The sequence below is a fragment of the Sceloporus occidentalis genome, unplaced genomic scaffold (genome assembly GCF_023333645.1).
Source record: "Sceloporus occidentalis isolate IW3139 unplaced genomic scaffold, rSceOcc1.0.p SCAF_13, whole genome shotgun sequence".
In the NCBI taxonomy this organism is placed as follows: Eukaryota; Metazoa; Chordata; class Lepidosauria; order Squamata; family Phrynosomatidae; genus Sceloporus; species Sceloporus occidentalis.
The window spans coordinates 7,396,295-7,423,275 of NW_028316993.1; the positions used below are offsets into that span (position 1 = coordinate 7,396,295).

General features: G+C 43.2%; 1 protein-coding gene across 1 annotated transcript; it reads right to left on the reverse strand.

The window, feature by feature from the left end:
* Positions 1-333: 333 nt before the first annotated feature.
* Positions 334-26,382, reverse strand: HAS1 (hyaluronan synthase 1). The gene is made up of 5 exons (XM_089478587.1): positions 26,313-26,382; positions 6,965-7,662; positions 3,076-3,301; positions 2,299-2,431; positions 334-1,484 (listed from the first exon to the last, which is right to left on the reverse strand). The coding sequence occupies exons 2-5, from the start codon at positions 7,658-7,660 to the stop codon at positions 809-811; spliced, it is 1,731 nt and encodes a 576-aa protein (XP_089334713.1). The 5' UTR covers positions 7,661-7,662; positions 26,313-26,382; the 3' UTR covers positions 334-808.
* Between the last annotated feature and the right edge of the window lie 599 nt (positions 26,383-26,981).

A 26,981-nucleotide genomic window follows, 5' to 3' on the forward strand; every position in this document is an offset into this window, starting at 1 on the left:
TTTCTTTTCTCTTTTTGGTAACTGCCAAGTATCCATAAGGCATGATAAGACATACTGATTTTTTTTTCTTTTTGCATAAGAAAGAGAGAGGGAGAGAGAATCCTTTAAGTCATCATATAGGCCTGGACTCCAATTGTAGATAAGTGAGGACCCCTCCCACTTTTAACAGTGAAATCCAATCTGTTGCAAACTTTGACAGAACAACTGCAGTCCAAAGCCGCTAGGTCTCAGTCTCTCTTTTTGTTCAAGGACTCCTCTGCTCCGAGGTGGCATGGCTTTTCAGTGCAATGAGACCGGGTTGTATGCAGCACACATCCCTATGTAGTTATGTTCCCCCCCCCCCCCCCCACAGCAGAGGGGCTTACATTTCAGACAGGTGAAGGTAGACAGGCTGGTGCTCCCTGAATGGGGAAACTCAATACTAATAAATAAACTGAGGTCAGAAATGTTTCCCAGGCACAGAAAGCTACCAGCTGAAATGGGAGAGAAGGGGCAGGTAGGAGCCTCTCATGTGCTTCCTGAGATACAGGTGTCTTAAGGCTTCTCCACCATCACCTTGGCTTCTGGAAGAGAACTCAAGGAGTATAGACTTCATCTCTACTGACCACCATGTAAGGGAACGAATGGAGGAGGACTTAGGAAGCATCCCCTACCATAAGCCGCCAGTTCTCATCCATGCACTCCTACTTGGCCACTTTCTTCTCTTAGAGCATGGATGACAAACCAAGACTCTGGATTCCCACCCTCATCTGTCCAGCAGTAGCCAGGTATAGATTTCAGGTTCCCCAGCCCTTTCTCTCTGTCCAGCTCACACCTGAACACTGTAGAAATCCACTCGTTTTCGGCAGCACCTCCGAACCCATACCCAATAGAGCATGATCATGAACATCCAGTAGCCCAAATAGATAGCTGAGCCAATGAGCAGGTATGGGATCTCATATGGTTTGGATTCCTTTGTCCAGTTGGCCAAAGCCTCATGGTAGATGGTATAGATCAGGCCTCCCAAAAGGAGAAGACCCCAGATAGAAACAGGTAGCAGAGGCATGTAGTTCCCCACCATTTTCTTCCGTCCTGACGTGCCCCAGCTACTCTTGTTCATGGTTGCTATGGCAAAATACTTAGCCGGGAGTAGGCCACCCATGTAAAGCACAGCGTAGAGGGACATGAAGATCATGATGGGATTTCCCCTCAGCCAGCAAGCATAAAGGGCCTTCACGACTGCCACCAACTGGACACAGAGCAGCACCCATAGCACGTCCCACAGGTTCCCCCCATAAAACAGCCGTAGGACAGTGGCTGTGACAAAAAAGGGGAAGATGCCTGAGACCACAGACTCATAGGTCATCCATAAGTGGTGACGATGCCACCAAAGGGCATTATAGAGCCACTCCCGGAAGTAGGATTTGGTCCAACGGGTTTGCTGTGCCAGCCATCGCAGGAATGAGGACGGGGTCTCTGAGTAGCAACGGGAGCGGGCAGTGTACCTGGCACAAGGAGAGGAGAAAGTTAATATTTAAAAACAGGACAAGCTTCTATTTCCATATCAATCTAGTGTCTTCCTTAATTCTATTGCCTTCAGATGTTTTGTAATTCCCTTAATCACTTTCTACTGGCCATACTATGGCGGTTATGGGAGTTAGGGACATCCCCAAGTTTTTGTTCTCAAGAGCTGTTGTCTCCAACTTAGTGAGTTGTCCCCAAAACACCTGGAGGGCACCAGGGTAGGGAAGGCTTGTGATGTGAGAAGTGCAGAGTGAAATGCCTCATCCCACAAAGGGATTACCATTGGCTGGAGACAGAATAACAGACATTGCCTTGGCAGATCATAGACAAGTCACTATCTCCCAGCCTTGGTTCTTCATCTGCAAAATGGGAATGACTGAATCCTATTTCACATGGTATGTTGTTGCTGATGGTGATTAACAACAATGATGCTTGGAGAGGTCTCTAATTTGTTTCCCTGGCCTAAATCCAATATCCTCTCCAAGACACAAAGTTGGGTCTCTGCACTCAATCCCATGTATTTAACTGAGTTAAATTTATACCCTGCCTGTCTTCCAATGAACTCGGAACAGCATACATGGCTCTTCTATTCTTCACTTTATTCTCAAAATTACCCTATTAAGTTTGGTCAAGGCTGGGATAAAGTATCTGCTCTGAAGGCTCAGTGGGAACTTGAACCTGGAGCTCTCAAGCCCTAGTCTAATACTCAAGCTTGCAACACTTTACTGTCAAATTTCCCTGCTCATCTCAACATTGTTCCTAGTTCAGAAGATCTAGTTAGCTATGTTTCCTTACTTAGTGGCATAGCCAATGCTCAGCATTCTGTTGGTGAGGTGCCGGTCATCACCGAAGGTGCAATGGGTTCCAAGGAACTTCTGATTGTACCAGGACTCCAGAAATTGTTGCAGAAGGTCATTTCGATACAAGCCTGAAGAGGGTAGCATTGACAACAGGTGAGATCAAAGCCAGATACAGACATTTTAGAAATGTTGGTATAAATTATAATTATCCCTACATAGATTTAGTTACATAATGTATAATTTCTGATTTATTGTCTTCTTCTGGCTCTAAAGTGCTGTCTGCTTCACATATATATAAATCAGGTACTGGGTGAGGTAAAAACATAGTCTCCAACGTTTCACAGATGAAAACTGGAACATATGTGATCAGGTAATATCAGAGTGTAGAGTAGTGAGGATGGAAAAAAATCATCAGTTAGGGAAAAACCCAGAAGCTACAAGAGGTTGTGGCAGTTTACTTTTGCCTGAGCCTACTGGGAAGGGCAAGATTTTGCCTCCTCTTATCCTCCCCTGAGTTAACTTGCCCTTTTAACTCAGTTCAGACCAAGGGTTAAAGTGAGGAGGAGAGAGAAACTGGGACATTTTAAAAGCAGCTGAAAAAGTGGGATGACAGAGGATTAATTGGGACCTTGCTAAATCAGAACACTTGGAGGGTATGGATAAAAGGTACAAGAGACTGGGGGAAAACACCTACCCTTTCTGATTATGAGTAATAACCTCAACTTGCTATTGATGTTAAGGAGAAGGAACCTATGCGTGTGAGAATCCTTACCCAGGGGGCCACTGATACAGGATACACAATCAAAGTAAGACTGGCAGGCGCGTTCAATGTTGAAGGCCATCCAGTAGCGCAAGCTGCTCATGAAACTGATGTAGGAGTCAGAGAGGTTGAGGATCCGCACATCCCCACCGACGGCTCCATAGCGTTCGTCTGACTCCAGAACCTTCACCAGTTCTAATGTCGCCGCTGGGTCCAATTTGGTGTCTGAGTCACAAACCTGAAAGAAGCCAAGAGATTTAGATGTGGACAAGGCAAGCACAATATATTTTGCTGCCCAAGGAAGAGCAATCAAAGTCACCCCTATCTATCTAACCACCCAAAATAAAGGAACATTTAGAACATAAAAGCATCCAAGTTATTTTGGCACAGGAAACAGAGTTTGCAATCCAACATTTCCTCAGTGTAGTGTAAATATCCACATGCAGAAGCACATTGTGCCAGCACAATGCAAAAACCATGCAGAATAGCAACATTGTGCAACACACATCAATGACTGTGTTGTTGCTCAATGCACAATATGCAGCCACATTGAGCAAATACAGTGTGTAATGTGTGACCACAATGCACACTGTTGTTCTATGCATTACTCTATTTCTACTGCTGTCAGCAGAATACATCTGCTGCGCTGTGGCAAGTAATTCACACCACACACATCGGACAAGTTACACCTGTGGCACCAATAGGATGACAGCCAGAAAATCCGATAAGTGCCCCCCTCCTTTTCCTTGGCAATAAAAATCCAGTGACAATTTAATAAAAGTTAACAATTTGCTTGTGATCCACAATACCCAAAATTGGTTACTGGAAATGGTTGTCTTGCTGTCTATGAGAAGAGCCAGTCTCTGACTAGGACTGAACTCTTTGGTGCCAGGGTTGGTTCAAACATGCAGTTATCACTGGAGAAATGTATTTTCCAATGGCACTAGGTGAAATGCATGAACACTAGTACTTTCTCATCTTTGCACACTTGATCTTAGCCAAAAGACCGAAAAGCAATGCTTTATCATCTTTGCTAAAGCCCACAGTGTTTCCAAGCAGATGCTAATCACATATATTGCTACTAGATAGTAACCTACAATAATCAAGAGATATTCACACAAGTGTACAGATTTCATGGAAAAACCATGGCCCTGCTCAGAAAACCACTATATCTCTGTTTCGTCTGTGGCAAAGTGTGATGCAATGGAAAACATGTTGGGACTTGGGAGGGTGCTCACCAGACAGCGAAGCTTAGATGCTGTCTCAGCTTGCAACACTCACTGGCTGGCTTGAGGCAAAAAAGTCACACTTTCGTTGTTCAGTTGCCTCATCTGCGAAATGGGAATGATAAATTCCTAAGCTTGGCAGTGAGTAATACATGAGCAAGCAAGAATTAATAACTGCTTTTGTAGCCAAATTAAGGAGATGGGTCGATGGTTTGGCTGCCCACGGTAATGGCAAAAGGATGGATAGAGGGCTGCGGTAGAAAAAGTAATTTGCAAAGCTACTTGGTCAAGTCATATGCTCTCAGCCTCAGGGAAAGGCAATGGCAAACCTCCTCTGAACAAATCTTGCCAAGAAAAGTGTGACATTATAGGGTCAACATAAGCCGGAAATGACTTGAAGGCACATAACAACAACAGTGTAATTACTGTATATTGAATAACAGTCTGTTACGTTGACAGACAGAGAATATGTCAGTGATAGCAGGATCATCATTATGGGGGTGCAGGGGATGTGGGCTGCACTAGGTAACACCCTAAGTGCTCCCCAAACATTATTCTTTTGGCAGAAACAGCCTGTGGCATTCGCCTGCATCTGTTAAAATGTTGAAGAGATGGTTGACTAGGATGAGACTCAATGGGAGAAGAAACAAGAGGCCCTATTTTTTTAATTAAATTTTAAATTTTGATTAAAAATAAGTAATCTTTTAAAATTTTCTTTAAAAACATCAGATCTTATCAATTTTTTTACTTTAACCACATGAAAGAATGTACATGTAAATACGTATGATATGTACATATGATATTGTAATTTAAAGGTATCATTTTAAATTTGCTAGTCGTTTAGGTCAGTACTACCGTTACCTTCAGTGATATATGGGAATTACGATTTACGAGTAACGTTAGTACAAAAAACATTACTAAGGCTTCTGTATAGTGTGGGATGGGAGGAGGTCTATGGGGTATGTGTATGTGGCACCATGAGTTACCACACGGGTGATGCCAACCCTAGCGATACTGCTGAGGATGGAAGTTAGTCGAGGAGGTGTCTTTACAGTATGAGTGGGGAACCTTTGGTCTTTCAAATGTTTTGGACAAAAACTTCACAATCCTTTACCCACAACATCTGAAGGACCAAAGATTTTCCACCATTGTCATAAGGGCACATGGGGCTGTGCTTAGACAATGATTCCATGATTGGCAGATATCAGACTTTCATTGCCTAGTATAGTCTTGCAGATTGCCATAACTAGGTTAAGGAAACTTAAGTTATGCAAGTCAGAAGTGTCACCAACTGCTCCCCCCGACCAAATCCATTCCCCATCTCAAGGTGGCTTCATCTGCTTTACCCCATCACAAATTTGAAAGGTAACAAAGTGATGAATTCCCACTTGTTGGATTTTTTAAATAATAATAATAATAATAATAATAATAATAATAATAATAAAAACCAGAGGTTAGATGGCCACCTCTCAGGGGTGCTTTAAAACTCTGTGGCAATGCAGCAACCTTAGTTGCCGATGAATGATGCCTTGAGCACTACATGTACTTTCAGATCTAAAGTTTAAATCCTGTTCTACTTCAGGAGAAGGAGAAGTGGTGCTTATATCTTTACTCCTTTTTCTGTTTCCAACAGTAATGTAGTAGGACAAATGAACCTGTGGCTTTTCAGATGTTTTGGGGTTCCCAGCTCCTATTAGACCAAGCCAGTATGGTGGCCAGTGGTCAAGGGCAATGGAACCTGTTGTACCCTTTAACCCATGGCAATCCTGCTGAGCAATTATTATGACTAAGCATTTGCACACCCACTTATAAAGGCCTGCCTTAATGAAAATTACAGATCATTACAGAAACGGAAAGTGATTGTAAAGGAAAGGATAAAAATCAGGGCTGCAATTATGCAAAGGTGCAATTAAAATGAAGAATATGCACGCCTAGACAAGTTTCAAGTTGGATGAACAGCTGGGTGTTCAGCAGGTCAAAGGTGCAGCGGATATGCAGTGTTGTGCTAGAATCAGAGAGTCCTGGGTGCAAATCTATGATTCTATGATACATCTGACCAGTTGCTTTTGATGAAGTAGACTAAAGTCCATGGAAGGGTATATTAAAATATATCACTTATTCTCCTGTTTCACCATGTTCCCTTTTAGGATAAAACAACTAATGCAGCTATCTCCTTGAGCTTCTTGGCTGAGTGAGGATTTGCATCCAGGAGTCTACAGTGATCCCCCCTCCCACGTGTTTATGTTTGGAAGAGAGTAAGGGAATAGAAGTTATGTCCCTGTAGCCTGATGTGAAGTGACTGCATCATCTGCAGAGGTCCACTAGGGTCCTCTGGAGGAATCAGTGGCTAAGGTAATACATGTCTGGCTACAGGGACATGGCCAGATGCTTCTGCAATGCTCCTCCTTTCTTTCAGACACGATTGGCCATGGGTGGGGAGTGCAGTGGGTAATACATTTGGTCCAGATGGGGGGCTTTGGTTGCTATAGAGGGAAGGAGGAAGGGGATATCAACCTCCACAGGAGCCAGAAATACACATACACAATCCTAACTTGTGTATGCCACTAACAGGGTGCCAGCTCATGCATTTTTGAGCTCTTCAGAGGAAAGATAGCTAAAGATATGATATAATAATCAGTGTAAAACAATTGGACAATGAGACAGAAATCAGTTACCTGGACATAATCCACTGAGTTCCCTAGGGCCTTGAAAGCAGTGTACATGACTTCCCTCTTTCCGCCCCATTTCTGCATGATACAGACACATCTCTTAGTCCGGATCAGTTCTTCTACAGCCAGTTGCCCAGGGTCATCCATGTCTATTTCACTATAGATGGATGGCTCATCCCCAGCCTGGTAACCACTGTCCCCTTCATCTACATCCAGCTGGGGCTGGTGGTGGTAGTTGTTCTCCCAGATAAAAGTGCCCACGTCCTCTCCAGCGAAGACCTCCTCGAACATGTCCATCATGTACCGGTCATCAGTGCTGTTGCCATCTATCACCATGATCACCCGGAGCTTGTCGGAGGGATACAAGGTTGCTTTCACGGATTGAAGGCACTCACGAAGGTAAGCTGGGTCCTCCTGATAAGCAGAGATGGTGAGAGCCACTGTCTTTGTATAGCTGCATGTCAATGAACCCCTCCTCATCTTCTTATGCTCCAGAAAGGCAAAGAAGCTCTGGATTATGAGATGGCATGCGAGAAAGGCTCCATAAAGACCAAATGCCATGATGTGGTACTTGTCAGCAACCAGCTGAATCCCTGCAATGTAGGCCCAAGCCAGGACGGAGAGTATGAGCAAGGCAAAGCCAATGGTGAGGATCCGACGCCCAGTTGAGACAAAAACTTTGGAGACTTTTGTGATATCCATCCCTAGGAGGAAGAATTAGAGAAGTTAATGTCCTGGGTTGTCTCCAAGAGAATGGGTTCAATATTTATCAACAGGGGAAGTATTTATAATATCATTCCATTGAAGGTATTTTAAAAACCTGTATTTCTAGAGCAGTGATGGTGAACCTTTTCGAGGCTGAGTGCCCAAACTGCAACCCAAAACCCATTTATTTATTGCAAAGTGCCATGTCCCTCTGGCTTTCTAGTAACAAACTCTGGCAAACTCTGTGCTGGGACGATGGCACATGTGCCCACAGAGAGGGCTCTGAGTGCCACCCCTGGCACACGTACCATAGGTTCGCCATCACTGTTCTAGAGTCACAATCCTGAAAGTGATTTACACTGGCATGACCCCTTCATTTAAAATGTAGTGATGGAGAGAATGACAACACAGTACTTTTAAAGACGAAGAAGAAGGCTGTATCATGTACCTCCTTGTGCAGTATCTTTGCCACAACTGCCAAAGGTGTTTTAAAAATGTATAGTAATTCATCATTCAACTTCTCCAAGTGCAGAATCTGGATTTGCTGGATGATTTTTTTAAATTAAAAAATGTTGCTTTAGCTTTGACTCCTTTACCACCATATTCACAGAAAACTGGAAAATTGGGCCCTGTCTAAATTTCCAAGGATGGAGAAATTTCTTTTGGGCTGTGTGTGATATGCCCATAGCGCTGGCCCCAGGTTTGTTTTAAATGAGTCAAATGACAGATGCTTGAATTGCCCTAAGAAACTAACTTTTAATTAGTACTGACATACTAAGAGAGGCATAACTATGGTATGAGAAGCAGCCCCAGCAGAACTGGCCCAAGACATTCTGCTGCCTTAGGCAAAGGACACAATGGTGCTCCCTCCCCTTTCTACATTCAGAAACTGGTGGGGCTGCAGGATGAAAGCTAGTAAATGGATAGCATTAAAGGAAGCCAGCTGGGCAGTGAATCTGCTTCATGGACTTTGTCCAAACTTTAAGGTGTTATCCAAGAAGCTTAGAAACTTGGCCAGCTCCTTTAAAATTCATATGGAAACCAAAAGCAGATTCCTTACCCAAGGGACATGGAGGCCACCACCTGTCCTTGGACAGGATCATTTATTACAACTAATGGCAGTGGGCCATTTTAGATGCACAGGTCACACAGTGCTCTGTCATGTAACTGAAGGAAAGGACAGAGGATTTTACCCCTAAGATTTGCTGTTTCAGATAGTTGTCCCACTGAGTCTAATGGCAGGTCTGGTCCAGAGTTTAGGATTCAGTGTAGCATATATATTTGATTCTAAAGGTTGTACTTTATCGCAACCCAAGGCTGCAATAAACTACTTGTGCAGAAGATCCTGCCTCCATCTCTACCACCATCTTTTTGTCATAATGGCCACCTACGAGCAAGAATAACGCACTGTGCTGGAAGCCCATTGTGAGCAAAAGGTATCTGGGACCTCCAGTGTTCCAGGACTGGGTGGTGGTTTCCTTCACCTGCAGCAAATGCTTAGGTTAACCAGCTAACTTGCAGCAACCACTCATTCTACTCTGAGAATGAGGCTTGCCTTACCATTAGGTAGGGTGAGCTAGCTGTCTCAGGCAGCTGGATCTGGCTGTCACAGAGAGGCAACAAACTGATATTTATTTATTTACTGTGCCATTATTGTATTTGTACAGCCAGGAATGTGGCAAGAGTTGCTTATGGGACGTTCTGCCTGCTGGGCCAAAATAAACTTGGCTAGCTTGGAGCACTACGCACCTTGGGTTTGGAGAGTGGGATAGAGAAAGCCAGTAGTGATTGCAAAATATTGGGGAACCAGCCCCGTCTGTAGAAAAGGATGGCAGCAATGGGTCTCCCTCTGCTTAATTCTGGGGAGTTTTCTCGACTCACAGTTAAATATTAATATATCCCCCTGCCAGCCTCCTGTGTGCCAAAGCTTTGCCAAACTCACTCCCTAGCAAAGGTTTCGGGTGAAGCTATAAAAGTTATTAACAGAGCCAAGGAAGGGGCGTTTGCAAAAATTAAAGCAATTGGCACTGATGGGTCACTGAATAAATAAATGAGAAAACCACTTGACATGGTGTGTACTGTTAACCGCACCTCCCCTCCATAAGTGGAACAGGCATTTCATGTTCTTTCCGCCATCCGCACTTGTCCTTTCCTGCTCCACCACATCAACACCTCCTTTCTCATACTTTCACCATTAGGGCTGCAATCCTATACCCCCCGCCTTCCGGAACCCAGCACCCTCAATAGATATACTGGACTACATATCCCATCATCCCCATGCATCTGTGCCTTCAAGTTGCCTGTCACTTTACTGTGACCCCACGAATTTCATAAGGCTTTCTTAGGCAAGGAATACTCAGAAATGGTTTTGCCAGTTCCTTTCTCTGAAACATAGCTTACAGCACCTGGTATTTGCTGGCAGTCCCCCATCCATGTACTAACTAGGGCTGACTCTGCTTAGTTTCCAAGATGTGATAGGATCTTTTGCCTTTAGAGTATTTAGCCCTTCATCATCCCTAGTTGGTTATAGGTAAGTTCTGCGGGACTAGTAAGTGTTTATTCAACAGGGAAGGCTGGGAATTATGGGAGCTATAGTCCAACATATCTGAAATATGCTAGGCAGTGGGAGAAAGTTGGGGAGACCGGTGTATACTTTTGCCTGGAAATAAATCCCTTTAAATCCTTGCAATTTAATTCTGAGGAGAGGTGTATAAGAGATAGCAAGAATAACCAGAGAGGAAGTTCTCATTGCATTGCAAATTCATCAGAACCAGTGGGTTCTTGTGTAATGTTGTAACCACCAGCCTCAACCACCATTACCACCTGCACTGTTGCTAAAGCATGGCGAAATAACATTTGGCATTGGAGGAAATAAATAAATAGATCATTCCCCCCCAGTTTGGGACTCAAGGTGGCTTACAACAGTTAAAATCAAACATAGATTTAAAATAACATAATGTTTTTAAAAAGCTGACTGCTGTGACTGACAACACAACTAGCCATGTGTCCCAACAGTCATATGAAGAAATACGGTAGATGAAAACATTGCTGCTGTGTTGTGTAGGAACTCCATAGGAACTATTCTGGGGTACTAGTATATCTGGCCTACTGCATTAGAATACAACTCCTGAGTCAGGATTTCCACAGTTCAAATCTTGCCTAAAGCTCAAACTTTGTAGGTAGCCTTGGCTGAAATGCTGTTGTTCATTTCCAGTTTGCAATGGGTGATTAATAATATTGCCTAGGCTTAAGCTGGAGTTGTTTGTAAGGTTTACTGAGGTTTGGCAGGGTAGTTCCCCATCAACCCATGCAAAAGAACTGACGGTAGTTCCAAAGAAATATCCCACCCATGGTATTTCAGAAAGTTTTCTTAGACAAGCAATACTCAGAAATGGTTTTTGCAATTCTTATCTCTGAAATAGAGCCCATGACACTGCGATTTGTTGGCAGTTTCTCATTCAAGTAAGAACCAGGGCTGACCCTGCTTAGCTTCCAAGATCAGATCAGATGCTTCCAGGATATTACTGTATTTTATCCTCCAGTAAATAGGTTTGGTGAGACAGCATGGAGTAGTGGTTTCAGTGTTAGACTATGACTCTGAAGACCAGGGTTCGATTCCCAGTTCGGCTATGGAAACCCACTGGGTGACCTTAGACAGGTCACATACTCTTAGCCTCTGGGCAAGGCAATGGCAAACCTCCTCTGAACAAATCTCGCCAAGAAAAAACCATGATTAGGGTCACCATAAGTCAGAAACAACTTAAATTCACACAACAACAAAAACAACAACAAATAGGCCTGGTAGATTTTTTGTGTTGTTTCAAAAGCATCCCAAACTCATCTGACCAGGAGGTGAAAATAAAAGAACTGGACCCATACACTATTTTCCATTACTTTCAATTCTTTTAACAAACTTTTGGTAGCATACTTTGACTATTTCAAAGTGCCAGTCAAATGCCAAGTTACTTCCAGACTGTGCTGGACCAATTGAAGGTATTGTAATGCTATCAAGTGCAGATCCCCCGACGCTGTTGTTATGTTGAATGCAACTGACCGGCGTCTCCATCAGATTGGAACAGATTACGCAGGTTGCTTAAAACTTTGGCACACTGCTCCTCTACAAACCATCCTTTCAACTAAAGAGTGAGTAGATGGTTACAGCAACCAGTGGGCAATATTGGATAACTTCAAATGTAGGCATGCCAACTTCACTAGCCAGGGTGCCAGTCTATTGTGCATGTTGGCTGGGCACTGGTTCATAACCAATATACCCACAGCACAGCATGGATCACACAGAGAGGTGATAAATCAAAGTATCACAGGTATGTTTTGGCATCAGAATGGGAATTCAGGAAATGATCTTATATTAGTTCAGAATGGCTGTCCATCTAGCTTCATACTATCTGCTGTTCAGTAGCAGTGGCTTTCCAGCATCTCAGTTGGTGATCTTACCTAACCTTCTCTAAAATGGTAGGAATTGAACCTGGGACCTTCTGAATGCAGAACACATCCTCTGCCACTGAATCACTCCCCTCTCTCCATCATGAAAGATACTAGCAGCCTACACCATAGTCAGTGATTTTCTAGATGTTTTGGGTAAGGTTCAAAACACACTGCAGAAATAATCCAGTCCAAGACTGCTTTAACTGCCCTGTCTCAGTGCTAGAAAGACCTGGGAATTGTAGTTTATTGACAGAGAAAGTTTAATGTCTCCCAAAACTACAGCTTCCACACTTCCCTGGCACTGAGCCAAGGCAGTTAAAGTGGTCTCAAACTGGATTATTTCTGCAGTGTGTTTTGGACCTAAAATTCCCATTAGCTTGGAGAAGAGATGACTGAGAAATGATATGATCGCTATCTTTAAATATCTGAAAGGATGTCATGTAGAAGGTGGATCTGGCATGTTTTCTGCTGCTCCAAGGATCAGAATACAAACTGATGGACTCAAATTACAAGAAAAGACATTCCACCTTAACATAAGGAAGGACTCCTTCCCTGTACAAACTGTTCAACAGTGGAATAGACTCCCTTTGAGTATGCTGGACTCCTTGTACTCTTGCATGGCATGGGGTTGGAGTAGATGTCGCCTTTGGTTCCTTCCATCTCTTAAGATTTTATGATCCTGTCATCTGCTACTCCATGGAAACTGTGGTCCAGAACATCTGGAGTGCATCATGTTGCTTACGTCTAATCCCCTGCCACACAGAATTGAAACTGGGATGGTTCTAGCCTTGTCTGTTTGCCCCAGTGCACCGGGATCCTTTCAAATCTCCTAGTTGGTGGCAACACACAAGCAGCATAATTTTTAAAGCTACATTCTGTATTTTGACCACTATCAGCCGCCCCACCCTTGTTTGTTTCTTTAAAAAGTGTGGCTTTGTACAGAAATGAGGAAAGCAAGCATACACAACTTTTTCACGTCTATATTATAATACATGTATTCCAATCCACAATTGCTCATTGGGGTTAGAATGCACAGTTCACATTTCCATGAGTATTAAAAGGGGACCACAGTTTAATAAATCAGAACGCCAGTACAAAAGGGTGTTATTTTAAAAAATCTTTAAATTCCCTTAAATAATCTGAAGAATACACACACACACACACACACACACACACACCCCTCCTTGCTGGAGGGGAGATTTTAGATTCAGCTGCACCATGACTTCACTAGTTCTTAAATGCTAGAAAAGAAAGAGATCCAAGTCATTTTGGAAATACAGTTGGCTCTCCATATCCACAAATTCCCCCCCTATGGATCAAAACAGCAAACCTTGATTTTATATAAGGTTCACATCTTACAATCCGTTACATCTAATGGTACTTGAGCATCCACAGATTTTGGTATCCATGGGAGGCCCTGGAACCAAAACCCAAGGGATACCAAGGGTCCATTGTGCCATCGATGTAAAAGAACCCTGCAGAACCATAGAGTCCGAATGCCTCCAAAGGTCATATAGTCCAACTTCAGGAATCCACAGCTAAAGCACATCTAACAACAACTGGCTCTCTTTATAATAAAACATGAATAAAACAAAAACTCTATTCACCGCCAATGGGGAAGACCTTTTGTAAATACATAATGACAAGGTGTGGGTGGAAGAAAAACACTTTGCGTGTGCTCAGGAACACCCTTGCCCTGTAATACCACTTCGCAATACCACTTTACATTTCTGTACTGCTTCACAGTGAACTAAGCATTCTCAGTGGTTTTCCAACTTTGGTCCTCCAGATGTTTTGGAAATCTGCTCACAGAATCCCTGACTGTTGGCTAAAGTGCCCAAGGTTTCTAGGATCAGAAGTCCAAAACACCTGGAAAGAAAACCTGGAAGATCAAAGTTTTAGATGCACGGTTTGCAATGTGTTGGCCAATTGCCTCCAACAAGCTGTGTGTTCCTCATTTTACCAACCTAGGAAAGGATGGAAGGCTGAGTGGAGCGTTCTGAGGAAGTAGATGGAAATCTCCAAAAGCTCACGCTGCCAACTTCTTTCTTTCAGTTAGTTTCAAAGGTGTGCTACAAGATCTCTCTACATACTGATTCTACAGACTAACACAGCTATATTTTTGGAAGTCAATGGGTTAAGAAATGACACTTTAATGGAAAGCCTACTCCCTTATTATATTAGCAGAAGACATTCAGATCGCAGCGCTATTGTCCTGTCATTGAAGCAGCATTGCATTAACGCAAATTCCTGTTAATGCAAAATGCCCGGCAATCCCTCTTCATTGACAGGACAATGACAGGTCCGCGCAATGTCATTTGAAAGTCTTTTGCGCGATCACAGTCAGTTGCGCTTTTTGGGCAGGATAATGTTTTGATAAGCGCGACATTGTATGAAAATCTTCTCACGGTCGCACTATGAGAATGGGAAAAGGACAGGACAAGGACGTTTTGTTCCCTGTCTGATCATCTCCTAGGAAAAGTAGAGTGTAGAAGAAAGAGAAAAAGACCACAAACCAGATGGATAGACTTGATCAGGGGGATTTCTGAGCAAGGACTTGCAGGATCTGGGCAAAGCAGTGGCAGACATCCACAGGGTTGCCATGAGTCGGAACCGACTTGAGGGCAGCTAACAACAAATAACAACAACAACTACACTCGTCCCTCTGCATTCTCTGGGGTCAGGGACACAAACCTCCATGAAAATGGGAAAAAAACCCACCACAAATAAATAAACATTATTTTTTTTAACCTGAGAGAACACCTTTGTAGGAATTTCTAGGTCCTCCAGCAGAACTCTGGGGTCAACCTCTGTCCAAATTTGACCACAGAATCAAGTTGCAGGACCTACAAATGCCTAGAGAAGTGTTGTCTCTAATAGGGGCTTTATCACACAAAGGAGATTGGGAGTTTATCCCATGAATATCCTGGAAAAATCACACAATTACACAAAACGATTGCACATGACGTCGCACAAAACCCACCGTTCAAGTGGTCACAAAGAAGCATTAACGCACATCTTTTTAGTTTCAGGATTCGAGTGACAACGCATTTCTGATATTACTTTATTTGCCCAATTGCGCGTGATAAGCATCCGTGCAATTTCTTGCCCTTTTAGCTTTATTTGCAGGACGCTTTAAATGCGCTTCAGTCTCTCTCCCGTGCTGAAATTAGCCCCAGCATGATAAACCCCAAGAAATCTTTAGGTCCTCCAGTGAAACCCTAAGGTCAACCTCTGGCAGAATTTCTCTGGAGGACCTAGAGATGCCTAGAGACAGAGAGAGAGCATATCAATCGTATCCGTGGATAAATCAGATCCGTAAAAGTCAAAGCTGCAAATGTGGAGAGAGGAATGTACTCCCTTGATGAAAGGGAATCAAGTTGAGATGCCTGTCCCATAGGCAAGCTTGCCCTCCCCATGGGTCCCCTTCCTCACCTGTAGCTCTGGGTCAGCCAGATTGAAAATGCAATAGCAGCAGTAGCAGCAGTAGTCAGGGCAAGATGTGAAGCAGCTTGCAAGGAGATCTGATCTATCTTTGATCTCTGGCGGGGAAGGTTTTGAATGGAGAGGAGGGAGGCGGGTCCTGGGCTGCGTCAAGGCTGGGCTGGGTCCCCTTGATGTCATTGGGAGGCCTGGCTTTGGAAGGCACTTGTAGGCAAGGCAGCCAAGGGGTTACTAATTCCTCATTTCCGAAAAACACACACAGACACACACAGACACGCCTTTTGCTCATGCATTGCCACACTTTCCCCTATCCATTGGCCACGATCTCTTGATTTTCTTCTTAAAATACAATCTCTCACCCCCACCTCACCTGAGGAAGGAGACTTTAGCCTAGGAAGGCTCATGCTGCCAACTTCTTTCTTTCAAAGTGTTAGTCTGTAGAAATGAGTATGTAGAGAAATCTTGTAGCACCTTTGAGACAATGAAAGAAAGAAGTTGGCAGCACGAGCTTTCCTAGACTTCAGCCAACTTCTTTTTTTGCAAATGCATCTGAGGAAGCAGACTGAAGTCTAGGAAAGCTCATACTGCCAACTTCTTTCTTTGCAAGTGCACCTAAGGAAGTAGACTGAAGTCTAGGAAAGCTCAGGTTGCCAACATCTATCTTTGCAAGTGCACCTAAGGAAGTAGACTCAAAAGGAGAAATGGGGTATTCATCAAGTAGACTCAGGCTGCCAACTTCTTTCAGTTCGTCTCAAAGGGGCTACAAGATCCCTTTGCATACTGACCCCCCCCCCTCAATTGACTGATTGTTTTGTATGCTGCCTTTTCTTCCAGGAGGGACCCAAGGTGACTCACAGAACATTTTTTTAATACTGTACAATTCAAAAACCACTCAAATCATCTATAAACAATAGCAAACCCCATGGAGACAGATTTAACGAGGATCAGCCAGAACAGTGCACTCGAGCATGTGCAGAGTGCCTTTAAAAAATAACCATGAGGATGTTCTGGAAGCAGAGAGGAAAAAGCTTGCCCCAGTCAAGCAGGATGACCACTAGACCACATTGGCTCTGGTTCTGCAAACACTTTCTCTGACACACCTTTGGCTTCCTCTGAAGTAAGCCCAATTTAGGTCCAAAGAGTTTACTTCTAAGCAAGCAGTATGCACTGCTACCACCGTTCAGCCAAAAAATGAAAAGAAAAAGAATCTCAACGTTTTGCATGAAAACTTTGAGAGTTTCCGAACAGAAGGCTTGGTTATAGCGACTCACGTTTTACGGAAGGACATTATCAGAAGAAAGAAGATTATTCCTCCTTAGGGAGAGATTTGTCTATAGCAAACAAGGAAGGACTTTGGAAGTCAATTGCAAGTTGGGAAATCTGGCTGTAGGGTGGGGAAGTGAGAAAATTCTGGCTGCTAGGAAAGATCAGACCAGATAATGATAGCTGGAGGTATTGAATTGCCTTCTCTTACTCAGAAATAAGTCCCATTTAGTTCAAAGAGTTTGCTTCCAAGTAAGCAGTGTGCATCAGACTGTTAGCATCTCCCAGGCTGGGCATCCTGCTTTTCTCTCCTGCAAAGAGATGTGGCAGGTTTTTGGACTGATTCAGAAATCATCACAACCTGTTTGACCAGAAGATGAGAGTAAGGCCAATGGACAGAACTGGACATAGGGAATTGCTGAATCCTGAGAGTTGTAATTTGGTGAATTAATTTTGCAAAAGGTCTCTGAGTTTATTGGGCTTGCTCTCAGAAAAGAGAATAACACTGCACCCATTAGTAGCACCCATTACCACCCTTGTTACATCTACATCAGATATCTTTATTTATAGCTGTTGTTGCATGTTCAACGGTGGCCCAAGGGTGAACCTATCTATCATGATGTTTTCTTGGCAAGATTTGTTCCAAGTGGGTCTGTCATCACTTTCTTCTGAGGCTGAAAGAGTGTGACTTGCCCAACCTCACCCCTTGGGTTTCCATGGCCAAGCAGGGATTCAATATTTGGTCTCCCAGAGTCTTAGTCCAACACTCAGTCCACTACACCATGCTGGCTCACATCCTTATCTACTGACTTCACATTTTAAAAACTCAGATTTGTGGATTTCTCAAGGACCTGGAAGGGAAGAACAAGAGTTAAGCATAAAACTTCCTATGGCAGCAGTTAGGTTACAATCCTGATCTGGGAGTAATTCTACTCAGCTCAATGAGACTAACTTCTGAAAAGACGTCCATTGAACTCTACCATTTGTTGAATGATTGAGAACCTTTGGAAATGTACCATAAGTCTTTCCATGTTTTCTATGGAAGATCTTTATATACCTGTATATACCTTTTTTCTTTTCAGATCTTAGTCCATATTATAAAATTATATTCATACACACACACACACACGTATATAAGAGCCATTGTGGTGTAGTGGTTTGAGTGTGGGACTAGGACACTGGTCAAATCTCTGTTCAGCCATGGAAACCCACTGGGTGCCCTTGGGCAAGTTACACTCTCTCAGCCTTGGAGGCAATGGCAAATCCCTTCTGAATAAATTCTGCCAAGAAAACCCCATGATAAATCAGAAATGACTTGAAGGTACACAGCAACAACGTATAAATTGCAGGAAAATATACTGGTAGCCCATTAATAATGTAATCCTCATCTGAGGAAGGAGGCCAAGGTTGTGTCTACATTTACAGAAATAATCCAGTCTGACACCACTTTAATTGCCATAGCACAATGCAATGGAAATCTGGGATTTGTAGTTTTGTGAGATATGTTGCTTTCTTTGTAAGAACGCTCCAGGGTGCCACAAAAAAACCTTCAAATCCTAGGATTCCATAGCACTGAGCCGTGACAATTAAAGCATGTGTGGCCATTGGGGACAACAGGGCTTGCCGTCTACAGATGCTCGGATCTGCGGATGGTGAGCCCAGGGATGGTAGATGGGGACTTGAGATAGGGCCTTCTTGGTGGCTGCTTTGACCTTTTTGGTAAACCAGGATACCTCCATCATTGCTGTCCTTCCTTCACCAGCCAAAGACCTTTTTATTCCAACATGTTTCTAAAACAGAAAGTTTTTAAAGAACAAGCTGTTAAGAGGATGTTGTATTGTTTTAGACTGAGTGGTTTTTTATTCTTTTTCTCGTTCTGAGCACCTGTTTATTTTATTTTTTAATATTGTTGACAATTTTAATCTATTTTAATGTTCACTGTATTGTGTTGCACTTGTTTTAAATTGTATGAATTTTTGAGTTTGGGGGCAAAGGCAGGATAAGAAAGTGCAAGAAGAGGAGGAGAAATGGGGCATTCATCAACACCAGCCTCTCTCTCCTTTTCAGAGTTCTCCGGAGAGGCATTCAGACATACACAAGGAAGAACCCAAGTATGCAAACCAAGGTGCTGGGTGGGATACAACATGTGGGGTGGGGAACAGGCATTGAAATAGCTGGTGGAGTATGCACGGCAGCAGGACTGGAAAATCAGCCTTCCCTAATACTGGTCCTTGTGGCAGGTGTGGGGTGGGGGTAGAGGACGACACAAAACCTCACAAGTTAAATACCCTCCAACATTTCACAGAAACATGCAGCCAAGTACATCAGAGGTAGCAAAAGCGGTTAATGAGGAAGAGCACATGAGGAAAGAGACGCGTCCAGCAGTTTGTTATTGCCTGAGCCCACAGGGAAGAGCAAGAGCCTGCCTTTTCCTCTCCTCTCTTCGCCCTGCTCCTGAGTTATCTGAGTAGAAACTACCTTTGCATTATGATGAACTCAGTTTCTATCAAGTAAACCAAGGGCAAAGGGAGAAAGTGAGAGGAGGACAGAGAAACCAGGACACCTTAAAAGCATTTGGAAAAGTGGGACAACAGAGGATTAATTGGGACTGTCCCTGCCAAATCTGGACACTTGGAGACATATGGAATTACAGTGGACTTCCATATTAATGGATTCTTTATCCATGGATTCAAGCATCCATGGCTTGAAAATATTCCAAAAAGATATACAGTGAGCCCTTCCCTTCCATGGGGGATCCATTCTGGATCCCCTCACATAAGGGAAAATCCACGTATGCTCGTGTCCCATTGGAAACAATGGGGCGCGTGCATGCAGCGGTGCAGTGGCACATGCCTCATTGTTTTTCTCCCCGCATGGCTTCCGCTTATGCTGGAAGCCACGTATAGTGCGTCCACGTATGGTGTGGGCGTACTGTACATTCCTAAAAGCAAACCTTGATTTTGCTATTTTTATATAAGGGACACCATTTCACTGTGCCACTGTATTTAGTGGGATTTGAACATCCATGGATTACGGTATCCTCAAGGAAACAAACCTCAGTGGATACCAACAGCCCACATTGTATTACAACATTTCCCCACATGATCGATTAGCATATCTCTGCCTTTCTTTGCACTGATCAAATCTATCTTTGCACTGACTGACAAACTAAATGACCCAAGGTTGGGCAGAAAGAAGGCTGGACTAAAACATTTGTAAAATTTGTGTTTTCCAAATGTGATCTCGCCAAATTCTCCTTTGAGCGAATTTTAGAATGAATGAACCAATGAATCAGACTTTTTCTGTCTGGCCATTTGGACATACTGAGCATCCCACTAAAGGGTAAAAAGAATTGAAACCACATATCAACTAGCTGTGTGGGCAAATATTCCAGAGCTGGGAAAAGTTACCTTTTAGGACCACAACTTCCAAAATATTTCACCAGATTCTGGAAGTTGTGGTCTAAGCACATAACCTTTCCATCCTCTGGAATATGGTAGCATTCATTCTGTTATCTCTATGATAGAATGGCAGTCATAGTCAATACTGGTTTTACATCTGTTTTGTAAATGCAGGACTTTCTTTCTTTCTTTCTTTCTTTTAAAATGTGTTTTTAGTGTGATGTACAAAATTTTGCTTAGAAGTTTCTTTTTCATAAACTCCTACATGGAAGGGGACAGTCTCACCCCATAACAATTCCCCTTCAATAACACAAAAGCATTTCTCCATCTTGCAGTGGACACTTAGCAATTCTATTTGGGTGAAAGTATTTACTTTTTAAGCATCTTGTGCTAACCCCCCCACCCCCCATTTAATTGCTTTCCCAAAAGTCTGGCCCAACTCTGGGTTGTGTCACTCTGCCTCATATTTTGACACATGGAATTTCTGTCCAGATGCTGCTGGGATTAGTCACTTCAGAAGCTGGCCTGCAAAAGCTAGATTGCTTCCCAAATCACCACGCCACATCCCCTCCTGTGGGTCAGCAAAGGGCAAATCCTCCCCACGCCAGGACAGTCTGAAATTTCCAGTTCAAAGGGATCTTCCCTGAAATGGGTGAGCCCAGTCTGCTTGATAGCAAAAGAGCAGAAACCAACAGGCTCTATCCCAGAGTTTAGCCGCCCACGCTTCCCATGTTATCTCTGCTGTGGATGATGCTGTTGCCGTCCCATGGCTTCCCCTCTGTATTAGACACTATCCCTTCAGGCTCAGGAAGATTGCGTTTAAAGCTCTTTTAAAGCCACCTTTTAAGGAATCGGTTCTTACAAGCCTAAAGCATTAGGTCCCAGGCATTCAAGAATTGGGCCATCTGGTCTTAATCAGCCAGGTGAGAATCCTGTGTGGCTTTCCAGAAAGCCCCTTACTTATTTTCATGCTTTAGGTTGCTTTAGGCTGAAGCTGGCAGGAGAAAAGCAGCATGCCCTCTCCTCTTTTTTCCTGCCAACTTCAGCCTAAAGCAACTGCTGCCAACCCAGTACTTGCAGATGTGCTGGACTACATCTCCCACCATTGCCAACATGGTAGTGGACTGAAGGTAAGAACTGCTCTTCTTACAAAAGGTTGGGCAGAAGGAAGGACAGGCTAAAACATTTGTAAAATGTGTGTTTTCCAAATGTGATTCCATCAAAATTTCCTTTGAGATAATTTTAGAAGTCCTGAGAACTTACACCTATAGCCTCCCTTAAGATGGCACATACAGTAGCCCAAATCTTATTGTTAGTCCCAACTATGAAGACTCATCAATCAGTAGGATTTACCAATGTTTTACTCATCGTTCAACAATTGATCCCAAAGGTTCACTCTAACTGGGATGAATCAACAGGCATTGTTAATTTATCTGCCCTGTTTCCAAACCTAGTCAGTTTGAATGTGGATGACCTCCTCATTACTTTTATTTATTGTTGCTGTATTTTATATTTTGAAACAGACTCTATAGTGTCCAAGATCCAACATGGCATAGTAATTTGAATGTTGGACTACAACTCTGGAGAGGAGGGTTCAATTCACAGCTCAGCCATAAAACCCACTTGGGCAAGTCATATCTTCTCAGCCTCAGAGGAAGACAATGGCAAACATCCTCTGAACAAATCTTGCCAAGGAAACCCCAAGATAGGTTCACCTTAGGGTTGCCGTAAGTCAGAAATAACTTGAAGGCACACAGCAACAACAACAACAAGAGCAACATAGTGTCCACAAAACTCTAGCTAGTGGCAATTTAAAAGTAGAATAAACAAGCTTCCAGAACCTGGTGAAGAGCTTATATATATAGCAAGGCATTTAATTGCCTGATATAATTGCTCTCTGTTTTCTAATACAAACAGGCATAGTTTATTTATCAGTGATGGCGAACCTATGGCACGTGTGCCAGAGGTGGCACTCAGAGCCCTCTTTGTGGGCACATGTGCCATTGCTCCAGCACAGATTTTGCCAGAGTTTGTTACTGGAAAGCCAGAGGGACACTGCACTTTGCAATAAATAAGTGGGTTTTGGGTTGTAATTTGGGCACTCGGCCTCTAAAAGGTTCACCATCACTGATATATCCTGTTTTCCTAGCTTAAACAGCATCCAAAGCTGGGTTGTTGTTCCGACTGCTGCACCACAGCAATGGACTGCCTCTGTACTGACATATTCTGAGGTTATTTTTGTGCTATGTTTTCAACTGCAAGGATGTTTTTAATTGTTGACTGGTTGTAAAATTGCCCAGAAGTCTTTGGAGATAGGGTGGGGTATATACATATATGTGCAAATAAATACAGCAGGACAAGGACAGAAGCAGGATGGTTGGGAAAGTGGAAGAAAGTTTTGTTCCTATGGTTGAGTCTCTTTTCTTTGGGAGTGAGGCAGGAGGACAGGTCCACACATATGGACAATGGAGGCTTTGGTATCACTTGCCAAGTCCTGATCTGTAGAAGGCATTAATTTTTTGCTTTTGGACTGAGTTTAGCACACTTGACCGGCTATTACCCTCGAGGCAATTGTCAGTGACTCCACTTGACTTGGGATACATGCCAGTCCTCCCTTCCTTATCTTTCTTGCTGAAACTTTGGCTACAGGAAAGAAAAGAGTGGTTGAAGGCAGGTAGGAATCGCCATGTTTATGTGACCCCAGGAATGTGCACAAATGCATGTTTCCCTTCCTTCATCTTGGGGGGCCATGTGTACTACTTCACGGAGGACTCTTCTGTTTGAAGGGCTGTCAAAGAGCCACCTTTTTTTGGAAGGTGGTTTTGTTTACTGGTTTGAAGAGCTATTCCACCCACTGGTTTGAAGAGCTCTGTTGTGGCTTCAAGTTGACTCTGATTGATGGCAACCCAAGTGTGGAATTTTCTTGGCAAGATGTATTCAGAGGTGGCTTGCTGTTCCTTACCACTAAGGCAGAGAGAGTCTGATTTGTGCATTTGCCCATCTAATGTGGTTCTATGGCTGAGAAAGGATTCCAACACTGCTCTCCTGGAGTTTTAGTGCAATACACAAACTGCTACAACTTTGCTTGTGATGGAACAAGTTTGTTTTCAGCAGCTCTGAGAGAACAGGACTGCAGCAATTGATACAAACTGCAGGAAAAGAGATTCCGCTTCAACTTTAGGAAGAACTTCCTAACAAGACCTACCCCCAGACCACAGATTTTGGCCATAATGAAAAGGCAACAAGTTTTTTGTGGGTGCTGGAGTTTTCCTGTCAGGGAAGCAAAGATACTCTTGTGGGGCAGCTTTCAGTGTGATCCATCTTGACTTGGGTGGGTTGGGGAGCCATTGGCGTCTCTACTTGAGGTGGCATAATATCTCCAGCAAGCCCTGGGTTATGAGGCTGCCCAATGTCAGGAAGCATCTGAACATCAGACCAAGCAGACCAGGCTCTTGTAAGACCTATTAATTTTTTTGTTGAAAGGGCCCATTCCATAAAAGGTGGTTTTAAAATAGCTACAATGTGGTCATTCATCACAGGGGAGAAGAGGAACATGGCAGCTGTGTTCCCGGAGGCATTTTTCTGAGATGATGTGCACCCTTCCAAGAGAGGCTAGGCCAGCTAAACCCTCCCAGTTGTCTTTCTGCCAGTAGGCAGGTGAGCTTTTGGCAACTGGGCTCACTTGCTGCGGAAGGAGCTTCTAAACAGATGGCTGCTGCATTTTCTTTTACTGGTAATTTTTTAAAGAAAAGTACCTGATTTTTAAAAATGCTTTTAGATAACCTCATCAGCATCTTAATTTATACCCCATTTCCCCCACCAGAAGCTGGAACTCAAAGCAGGTTGTGCTGTATTTCTCTTATATAATTACAAATTCCAGAGATGGAAGGGAGCTGGAGTATAAACCAAATACAATAAGTTAATTAAAAAAAACTTGTGAGTAGAAGGGAGGTACAATTTAGCTTCTCAAGCCACAAAGGAAAACAAATATTGGGGTGTTGGAATCGAGGTTTTGCCTAATGTGATTGTTTGGCAGCTCTGTGACCACTCCACAAAGTGCCAGATCTTACTCCTGCATGATGTGCTATTCCAAGACTATATTCTTATGCACACTTACTCATTTCCTGACATCCAAAATCCACAAAACAGTGGTACCTTTATTGGCCAACCAAAAATGCACAAAATACATGCTGCAACCTTTCGGAGATCCCCATCAGGCAAAGATGTTAAAAATCATACAGAAGAGGGGGAAAGATGTTGTTAGTCCCAAGCCTGCATTTTGTCAATGTTGCTTTTCTTAATTCAGATAGGAAGGACATTCATGCAGGTCATTCCTTTTGGCCATGTGGGTAACCCAGGAAAAATTTTTAAGTTCCATTAGCAAAACAAAAAGAGACACTTCTCTTGAGATGCAAGTTTCCTATGTGAATAAAGATGCAGAGTACTTGTCCCAAAACACAGCTGTCCTGTCGGTTCCAGCCTTTAAGGTTTGGTCCTCTACCCTCTGTCCTTCAAAACCCAGCACTATCCACTCTGACAATGACAAACACCTTTCACTCACTCCCTATAACTCTTTGCTAACACTTGTATGTACTCCTGTGGATGTGCCAAGGTTTGCCCATCCATCATTTGCTAATCTTTCAGCTCCATCCAGTGACCCAAAGTTGTGGGTATGGGATTGGAAGACAGACACACCCAGACTCTGCTCTCACTACCAAATGTCCTGGGGATTTGGTTTTTGGTGCCATGAGTAAGGTACTTGGCTGCAAGGCAATAACCCTTCCTAGCACAATCCTGAGAGAACAGTCCCGGCCCAAATGCTGTGTCACAGATCCGTTGGTTTTGAATCAGCCAAGGAAATACCAACCGTTGCTAGTTCAAACACAGGAGGATGACTCCCAGCAGTTCACTGGTGAAAGTAGAATATCTGAGTGTACTTGTAAGACACCTGTTCTCACAAATGGGTGCCCCCTTCCCTGTTATATGTTGCGGAAAGCTAAACATAGTATTCATTGATTGCGCCATAGCCTGTTCTGGATTGGCATTTGAAATAGGGTGTGTTAGCAAATAAATGGACCATTACTTAAGAATGTGTGTGTATATGTGTGTGTGTGTTGTTTTGTCATGGAATTCAGCCAAGAGACCAAGCTATACATCAGAAACTCCCAGGTTTAAATTTCATCAGGTGGCCTTTAGCAAGCGTCCCTCGCCTTCCCTATATTCCCAATCTGTAATATTTGGAGTGGGGTGGAGTAATGTGTCTTACTTAGGGTTGGCAAGACAATGATGCCAAGAAAGTAGAGGGCAGTAGAAAGAGAGGAAGACCACATGCCATATGGATGGATACAACCAGAAAGGTCATGGGCATGAGCCTGAAGGACGTGAGCAGAGCAGTGAAGGACAGGGGGTCTTGGTGATGTCTCATCTATAGGACCGCTATGAGTTGAGGTTGACTTGAGGGCAGTTAACATTAACAAGTCCCATCTGGAGATGACCCACTCAGTGCCAGGCCTCGAGATTGGGTAACTCTAATCTTATGGATTACAATGAGTAGAAACGGATAATATAATATATACTATATACTTGAAAATGTTGTGCTGGTATATTAAAATTGATGCTAAAAAAATGAATGCTTGCCCCCTGATCCTATGCAGATTTACTTAGAAATAAGTGTCCATAGGACTGCAGCTTCAAGCAACACAAGAATGCATCTCATCTCTCTTTCATCCCTGATGATAGATAAAATCACACATGCTGAGAAGAAAGTGAATGGCATGCGCTTCCAGAAAAAGCTTTTATTGTGCAGTCTTTCTAGCAGATTTTTTCTAGGGGAGTGGAAAGAACGTCCATAAGATGTTTTCTTCCATCTATAACCCCCTCAACTTTTGTCTGGCTTTTGTCTCATTGAGAACAGAAAACCCATTAAGGAAAAAAGACAAAATAGCTGTCCAGTGCCTTTTTGACTTGGATCGTCCCCTCTGGAAGCAACCAGAGAGAAAGAGAGAGAGAATGGCTTCTCTTTCAATCATAAGACTAAAAGTGAAGGTCATCCCACAATAATGAAAAGCAAGACATTCAGAACCGATAAAAGCAAGTACCTCTTCACACAACACAGAGCCAGCCTATGGAATTCACTGCCACAGACTATAGAAATTGCCTCAATCTTCGATGACCTTAAATGGGAATTAGACAAGCTAATGGAAGATCTAGCAATGCCTGGTGATTGGGATAGCTATATGGAACATCCAGGCAGAAAATCATCCAACTGCCAACAGTCGAAGGGCAAAACCAGTAAAGGCTCTGGAAATCCTAGATTGCTTTTAAGATTTCCTGGAAGCCTGCAGTGGGAAATGGATGTTGGACTGCATAGATCTTTCCTGATGATCCAGCGGGACTGTTTCATTCCTAATTCATAGCAACGTTCCTTACATGTACTTGCTTCGAAGTACGTTAATTGAACTACCAAAAATGTGCCACTCCTCAAAGGCATATTTGTTGTATTTTACAAGCCACAGGATATATATCTATATCGGTATATCTATGTCTATATATATCAAAAAGGGACCATGTCCACAAAGTAGGGGCAGAGTATTATATATTTAATTTCTATTTCTAGAATCATATATTTGGCGATTATATTTATATTGCCAGGGTATGGCTAGGGACCAACTTTTCTTACTAGGGCATGCCCATATTTAAAGAGACAGAGCTGCTAGCTCCAAATATACTGTATTCTTTATAACACTTTATTTCTCTGTTCCAAGCTA